This window comes from Sciurus carolinensis, chromosome 3 (genome assembly GCF_902686445.1).
Source record: "Sciurus carolinensis chromosome 3, mSciCar1.2, whole genome shotgun sequence".
Lineage (NCBI taxonomy): Eukaryota > Metazoa > Chordata > Mammalia > Rodentia > Sciuridae > Sciurus > Sciurus carolinensis.
Genome location: NC_062215.1, coordinates 23,033,770 through 23,041,989, shown reverse-complemented (window position 1 = coordinate 23,041,989; position 8,220 = coordinate 23,033,770). Strand labels below are relative to the sequence as shown.

At 44.5% G+C, this 8,220-nt stretch overlaps 1 protein-coding gene across 1 annotated transcript; it reads left to right on the top strand.

The window, feature by feature from the left end:
* Positions 1-995: 995 nt before the first annotated feature.
* Rpl19 (ribosomal protein L19) lies at positions 996-5,817 on the top strand. The gene is made up of 6 exons (XM_047545157.1): positions 996-1,047; positions 1,962-2,068; positions 3,177-3,299; positions 4,538-4,658; positions 4,996-5,106; positions 5,627-5,817. The coding sequence occupies exons 1-6, from the start codon at positions 1,043-1,045 to the stop codon at positions 5,748-5,750; spliced, it is 591 nt and encodes a 196-aa protein (XP_047401113.1). The 5' UTR covers positions 996-1,042; the 3' UTR covers positions 5,751-5,817.
* The last annotated feature ends 2,403 nt before the right edge of the window (positions 5,818-8,220 follow it).

The window sequence follows — 8,220 nt, the reverse complement described above, 5'->3', positions numbered from 1 at the left end:
ATGCAGTAGCATAAATGTTGGTTTTATTTCTCCTTTTAATCGTCTATGTATTTATTTAGCAACCATGTAAAGTTCAGAAGAAAGATTGAGCAGCTTGAACCAAGCAAAAGAGTTGGGAGCCAGAATTCTTGAGTTCAGAACACTCTCCTCAGTTTTTTGCTTAGGATATCCAGAGCCATTGGACACCTCCAAACTTGGCAGTTTTTCACTCAGCCAACGCGGTATTTCTCAGGTGTGCACTACTTGCAAGGGCTCGGTGCCTGCTGCAGTACACAACAGTGTGCGCCAAACAAGTCTTGTTCCAGCCCTAAGGTATTTACTGTCTTAATGTCTTTCTTTGCAAACTTGACCTCACGTGAATTCACAACTGGACAACAGAAATACAGAGATATGGTCCATTTTACAGAGGAAAAACTGAGGCACCCACAGATAAAGGACCGGCAGTGCCGCAAAAACATTGATGTCTTTTAGTCATCTATTCAGCGATCCAGTGGAATAAGGATAAGAAATTGCCTTTGACAATCTGTCGTCACTATTGTCTCTAGCTTCATTCCTAATTTTCCCTCTTCTACTAAAATATCCTTCCACAGAAACCTGGACGCATATAAAGAAAAGGCTACTCGAGCGAAAAAGAAAAAAAAAAAAAAAAAAAAAAAAAAAAAAACTTAACTCCCTCCCCCCCCGCCCACGCCGCACGCCGCACGCCGCACGCCGCACGCCCAACATGACTTCCGGCCGCTTGGTACTCACGTGACCTAAAACTCTTACTGCGCATGTCTACGAGGAAGTTGGACTGTACCACTTTTCCCCACCGAAGATGTATATTATCTATGTTTTAAAGTTTAAAACCGATTCTTAATATTATAATTTTATTATTCCAGGTCTTTATTAAGGATATAAGTGGGTCTGAGGTGACAGAAGATGAAGTGACTTGGCAGGAATGCGAACAAAAATGGAGTGGCGTTTGGGCTCTCCCCTGTACAGATAATGGGACAAACCAGGTCAGGGCGAGTTCTTTCCTTTCGCTGTCGCAGCCGCAGCCATGAGGTGAGGGCGCGCAGTTCTCCGGTTTGAGCTGACGTCGTTTGACTGGGGTCTCTAGCCCTGGGTACTGCAGCCCCGGGTGGGGAAGAGGAGATGGAGGCGGCTCTGAAGCTGCGGGTCCTGGAGCTCGGAGTAGACCGGAGCCCACTAGGCCGCGGTCCCTAGAGGATGGGGGTGGGGGAGCGTCTTAGGAAGAGCCGGGAAAGGGCTATCCCCGGCGCAAGGCCCCACACGTGTGGCGACCCACGCGAGTATGGCGAGGGTAGTCGAGGGAACTAGGCAGTGACACTCATGCTGGGCGTACCTGGAACCAAGCGGATCCCTGCTACCATGTGACGTGGGACAAACCTTGGGCAAGCCGTAGGCCTCCCACTTCTCAGAGTGAGGCTAGGCCCCTTGATGCTTGTCGCCCCGTTTTCTGCTTACAAGAGGAACCTCTGAGGATGGCTGAACGTAGCTTACTACTGTGAGAAATCTAGGGAATGTGCCCAGAAAGTAAAGGAATATGTCAGCATTCCTAGGTACGCAGTCTGCGTTACAGTCAAGTTCCCTTGGCCCCAGATACTGAATTTCAAATGCTTTTTACAACATTCCAGGTTTGTCTTTAACAGTCACAGGGAGGCACAGAGAGGTTAAGTCATAGTTTGGACGTAAATTTTCTCCCGGGGTGGCCACTTGAACCACACATGGCTTTAACACAGATCTTGATTTGGTGAAGAATGTTATTTGGAGTATGTGTGGGTGGCAGAGTCTTGAAGGGGTTGGGTTTGCCCTTAATACTAAATGTATGTATTCCATCTACTTTTTGTATGTTGTATTTCATGATATTAAAAAACTTTGGAGGACGGATCTTGGGAGTCTCATTTTTGTTGAGGAATGACTATCATAGCCTTATAATGGTTTACTGTATGTCCTAGTATGCTCAGGCTGCAGAAGAGGCTTGCCTCCAGCGTCCTCCGCTGTGGGAAAAAGAAGGTCTGGTTGGACCCCAATGAGACCAATGAAATCGCCAATGCCAACTCTCGTGAGTATTTGGGATCTCCCTCCCTTTCCCACACCTTTTCCTTGTTCTGCATCAGGTTAATGTTAACCGTTTACAAACCTAAGGGACCTATAAAATGGAGGACTCAAAAATATGGAGATACCAGAGGGTCGCCTTAATGCCATTTGCCTGAAGGAACTTGGTGGAACCATCCAATATTACATTAATAAACTATTTTTGAAGCACATAGTCTGTTTTATAGCCACATGGAGCTTTCCGAAAAGGAAACAATAGTACTCTAACATTGAGGATTAGAGAGATGATGAAAAGGAGTACAAATGGGAAGACCTGAGGCCTCAAACTTAGAATAGATCTGTTATATGATTATTCATGGCAGTTAAACAGGTGAAAGTACTGCAGGTTACCTGCACACTTCCACATATCAGGGACTTTTTTTTTTTTTTTTTTTTTTTTTTTGCAGTGCTAGGGATTTGAATGCAGGTCTTATGCTTGCGAGGCAAGCACTCTACCAACTGAGCTGTCTCCCCAGCCCAGGGACATTCTTTTTAGTATGCTGTGGCACATTTAAAAGGTAGAAATGTTTTTTAAGAGTAAGAAATAGGGGCTGGGGAGATAGCTCAGTTGGTAGAGTGCTTGCCTTGCAAGCACAAGGCCCTGGGTTCAATCGTCAGCACCGCATTAAAAAAAAAAAAATAGAGTAAGAAATAACCTGAGTTCAATGGTGCACACCTATAATCCCAGCGACTCCAGAGACTGAGGCAGGAGGATCACAGATTCGAAGGCAGCCCCAGTAACTTAGCAAGGCTCTAAATTAAAAAAATAATAATAAAAAAGGGCTGGGGATGTTTGATGGTTAAATGAGTTCAATCCCTGATAATTGTGAGTTTCTGGGTTCAATTCCTGGTACCAAAAAAAAAAAAAAAAAAAAAAATCTGGGATGTAGTCTCTGTGATAGAGTGCTTGCCTAGCGTGCAGGAGATCTTGGATTCAGTCTCCTTTATTACCAAAAAATAAACATTCCAGTGTTTCCACCATTTTCCACCACTGAGCCAGCGATCTGAGCAGTGTCCTCACCCCCCTGCCAAGTCCCCCCCACTCCCCCATAACCTGGTGCTTTGTGCTTTTCCAGGTCAGCAGATCCGGAAGCTGATCAAAGATGGGCTAATCATCCGCAAACCAGTGACTGTCCATTCCCGGGCTCGATGCCGGAAAAATACATTGGCTCGCCGGAAGGGCAGGCATATGGGCATAGGTAAGCATAGTCTTCCCTTTTCTCTACAACTTAAGAAATAATAGGTTCAGGGCTGGGGTTGTAGCTCAGTAGTAGAGTGCTTGCCTAGCATGTTGGGAGCCTTTAGTTCAGTATCCAGCACTGCAAATAAACAAATAAGATGCTGAAATCTAGACTAAAATACATTTAGACTCTTTTTCATATTCTGTCTCATCTTTGCCTTTTCTTATTATATGATTTTTATTCTGGGTTTTACCTGTGTGCAAATAAGCAAGTTGACACTAGCGTTGGAGTTAATGGTATTCTTGATAGAAAGAGGTCACATTGAGTCCCTACCCTATGCCAAAGGTTCTTCTGGGCATTTGAAAACCATAAAACCACTTTGTAGTGACAGGATGTTTTGTTTGTTTGGTGAGTTGTTTTGTACTAGGAATTGAATGCAGGGGTGCTTTGACCATGGAGCCATATCCCCAGTGGGCCCCCCCCCCCTTTTTTTTTAATTGAATTGAATTGAATTTTATTTTTTTATTTAGAGACAGGGCCTTGCTAAGTTACTGAGGCTAACTTCAAACATGTGATCTCTTGCCTCAGCTTCCTGAGCCTCTGGGATTCCAGGTGTGCACAACCAGTCCGTTTCCAGTTTGGTGTTAGGATGATTTAAGGAGATGAAATCAACTTCCAGCATAATGCTCAGGACATACCCTTTCATATCCATGTTCTGCATGAAGTGAATGGGGAGTGATTAGCCTGTTCACGTTTCCTTTTTGAAAAATGAGTGAGTAAGCCAGGTGTGGTGATGCATGCCCATAATCCCAGCTACTCAGGAGGCTGAGGCAGGAAGATCACAAGTTCAAGGCCAACCTCAGCAGCTTAGCAAGACTGTCTCAAAATAAAAAAGGCTGGGGCTCAGTGGTTAAGCAACCCCTGGGTTCAATCCCCAATACAACACTCCCCCCCACCTTTTTTTTTTTTTTTTAAACTAAATGATGGGGTTGGAAGTGTAACTTAGTGGTAGAGTACAGGCATAAGATGCGTGAGTCCCTAGGTTCAGTTTACCAGTACCACCAGAAAACTTTATTGCTAAATGAAAGAAATTAATATTTAGAATTATCATGTATAAGATGGAAGTAATACTATTTAAAATGAAATTGTGAGAATTGAAGTAAAACCCTGTCGGCTGGCTCTCGTAACCAACTTGAAGCACGTTGAGCTATGATGGGCCTAGGTAATGTCTGATTCCTAACTCATCTTACCCGTAGGTAAGCGAAAGGGCACAGCTAATGCTCGAATGCCGGAGAAGGTAACCTGGATGAGGAGGATGCGGATTCTGCGTAGGCTGCTCAGGAGATACCGTGAATCTAAGAAGATTGACCGTCACATGTGAGCTCCCCTGTTTGACCTAAGCCCCATTTGCCATTTGATGGTTTATTCTTTGAAAGAGTAGAATTTGTTCTACTGAGAAGAAAAGCAGAGTTCTCAACAGAGTGAGAGGGAGTCTGATAGCAAGTTTGCCCCTGGTCTGTTTTTCTTTGTTCTCCCATATGCATCGGAATAACCCAAGAATTGAATTTATTTTCCATACAAGCTTTTCTGTCTCAGAACTGCACAAAAAGTGTTGGTTTGGGGAAAGTAGCCCCTACAACAATAGAAAGGAGAAAAGGAACTCTACAAGCTAATAGGGACCAACTTCTGAACCTTTTGCTCCCTAACCCTGCAGGTATCACAGCCTCTACCTGAAGGTAAAGGGGAATGTGTTCAAAAATAAGCGGATTCTCATGGAACACATCCACAAGTTGAAGGCAGATAAGGCCCGCAAGAAGCTCCTGGCGTAAGTTTCTTCAGGAATTAACCTTAGGCTGAGTGTGGTGGCACATGCCTGTATTCCCAGTGACTCAGGAGGATCACAAATTCAAGACCAACCTTGGCAACTTAGCAAGGCCCTGTCTCAAAATTAAAAACAAAAAGGGCCTTAGGGATGTAGCTTAGTATTAAAGCACCCCCCAGTACCAAAAAGAATTGCCCCTAGTATCATAGGGGCAGATTTTATGACCTTCATTGTAAGGATTTTTCTGAGATAAAATGTGCTGATGACTGACTTCTTAACTCACATGCAGGAATACAGCTATTGCCTTAGAGGTGTGGGCTCCTTCATCCTGTACATACCCATACCCACCTGCCCGTGATTGTTGGGGATGTAGGTTTATCGAAGCAAGGGTTTTTGGGGGCCCCAGCAACTTGTTTCTCAGGCTGACTAGCTCAAAAAGTTTAGAAGTTTGGGACTGTGCTTCTGTCTCCCCAGCATCTTGTTTTTCCAAAACTGACACATCTTTTTTCTTTACCCTTACCAGTGACCAGGCTGAGGCCCGCAGGTCTAAGACCAAGGAGGCACGCAAGCGCCGTGAGGAACGCCTACAGGCCAAGAAGGAAGAGATCATCAAGACTCTGTCCAAGGAGGAAGAGACCAAGAAATAAAGCTCCCCTCTTGTGTCTGTACATAGTGGTCTCAGTCCTTGAAATAAAAACAAGCTTTATCTGTTTACTCTGCTTTATGTGAAATTTTTAGCTGTTCAGTAAATCTTCACAATTTGGATCCACAGTAGAGCCTGGAATGTGGGCCCTATCCAAGAGGCCTGTTCTGTTTCTTCATTTCCTTCCACTAAGGCCATTTCCTCAAGTCAAACTTAAACCCCCTCCATCCATGAGACAGTTACTTTAGTGGCATATGGGGTCAACTTAGAAGAAAGTCTCAAAACTACCCTTTAACTCAGGATGCTGAGGCTGGAGAATTGCAAATTCAAGACCAACCTTAAAGACTTTGCAACATCCTGTCTCAAAAAAGGCTGGGGATATGATTAAGTGACCTTGGGTTCAATACATGGAACCAAAAGAACAACACTGTTAGCTAATCGTGACATGGTACATGCCAGTTGATCTCAGCAACTTGAGGCTCTAAGCAACCTAGTGAGACCCTGTTGAAAGGGGCGGGTATAAGCTCAAAAGGACGGGATGCAGACCTCAATGGATTCAGAGAAGCTTTTATTCATTTGCCGACTTAGGCACTGTCAGGGCACATTTTCCGGTTGGGAAAATAGCCATCAGTTACAGAGGGGTCTTTGGTTTTATAGGATACAATGAGGATGTAATTATTGGAAGCTGTGCACACGCAGCTTTGACCATCATGGGCTAGTTGTACAGGCTAAAACCAGACCCCAAGGGATGAGTACTCAATTCCTGCCCATTGTTATTTGCTATGCTTCTGTTTAGGACTAATTTGCCATGGGGGTAGGTCAAGGTCAGTATCTATCTGCCCCTTAGTTCAGGAAAGAATTTGCTGGGAGGTTAATCCTTGAATACTTTCTCCTCCCTTCTGGGCTGCACCTTTCTAGTTTTTTTTTCTACCTTACAGGAATATTATCTTCCATAACCCTTCAGTGAGGAAATGACAGTGTGTTAAGTGCTCCTGGGTTCAATTCCCTGTACCAAAAACAAACTAGGCAAGCCTCAAGTGACTTTCCAGCCTCACACAGCTAAGACTAAAGGTGTGGACCCCAGTGCCTAGCTGAAGGAGTCATATTCTTTTTAAGAGCCGTAGAAAATATTGGTGAGTTTAAGCTTCTCAACTATGCCCTGAGATTCACACTTGAAATTACTGTCCTAGGACTCAGAAAAGTGGGCTAAACTGCCATCATCCCAGAAGCTATAAGACCCCTTTCTAGTTTCAACTAGAACTACCTAAGCTGTACATGGCTTTATTGAGGTATAATTGAAGCTACCTTATACGAGCAACCCAATTACTAAACTTCTTTCTTTCTTGCCCTTTTAAGAGTTTTTCTGTCTTGATTTGTACTCACCATAAAGGGCACAAAAAGACTCCTCTCCTAGCTATGTCACAGCCATTGTGAGTTGCTTAATTTGCGTCTGCTCAATGAATTTGTATCTTTTCTTTACAGAAAGTGGATTGTATTTTCCCTCTTAACTGGTCCTAATAACTGCCAATACATTTTTCAGTGAAGAATCTGTGAGCCAGGTACTGTTAGGCACTTTACATCAATTTACATTGTGAAGTCAGGTTATACCATCTCCATTTAGCAGATGAGGAAACAGATGAAACGATGAGATTATACAGCCTGAAGTAAGCAGGGATCTGGTAGACACTGATGGTGGGGGCTGAGAATTCACCCCCAAGCCTCAAGCTTTATGAGCCTCCAGACCTCGAGGAATGAGTACTCAATTCTTGCCCACTGTTACTTGCTGTGCTTCTGTTTAGGACTAATTTGCCATGGGGGAAGGTCAAGGTCAGTATCTATCTGCCCCTTTCCTTTAGGGCCCAAAGTTATCAGGAAAGAATTTACTGAGAGGAATAAACCAATCAGGGTGGATAGAGTATCTAGAAGAATTTTGGATTTATTGAGGGTTTGGTGCTTTGGGAGACAGATGTCCAGTGGAAGGAGTCAGTCAGACAAATACAGGGATGGGGATGGGAGTTTATTGAGCACAGTTAAGAGCTCTGGTTGGAGAAGACGGAGAAAGTTGGGCAAGTTGGGCCATCTCCTTACCACTCCTGGTTACCTACCTCCCCTCACCTCCTGAGAAGCTCTTGTCTTGGGGTAACACTTAAGGGCATCACCTTTCAGGGACTATATGGGGCAGATGGGAAAAAGCAGCACCCAAATGGGAAAGGCAGGGTCCTTTAGCTCTGTCTCCAGTGTTCTCATTCAGTTAGGGCAAGGCAGGATCAGAAATGCCCAGATCTCCCCACTCCCACCACCACCACCCATGCACACCAGAACCTGCAGCAAAGGGAACACTGATTTCTGGACTCCCATGTTCACCATACCAACCTGTGCATGCTTTATCCCTGGGCACTTGCTTTAAGCCTTTGCCATTCTAAGAGGGGAAGCTGAGACATAGAAAGGGAAGGGTCCTGGCCAGCTTGGTGTGA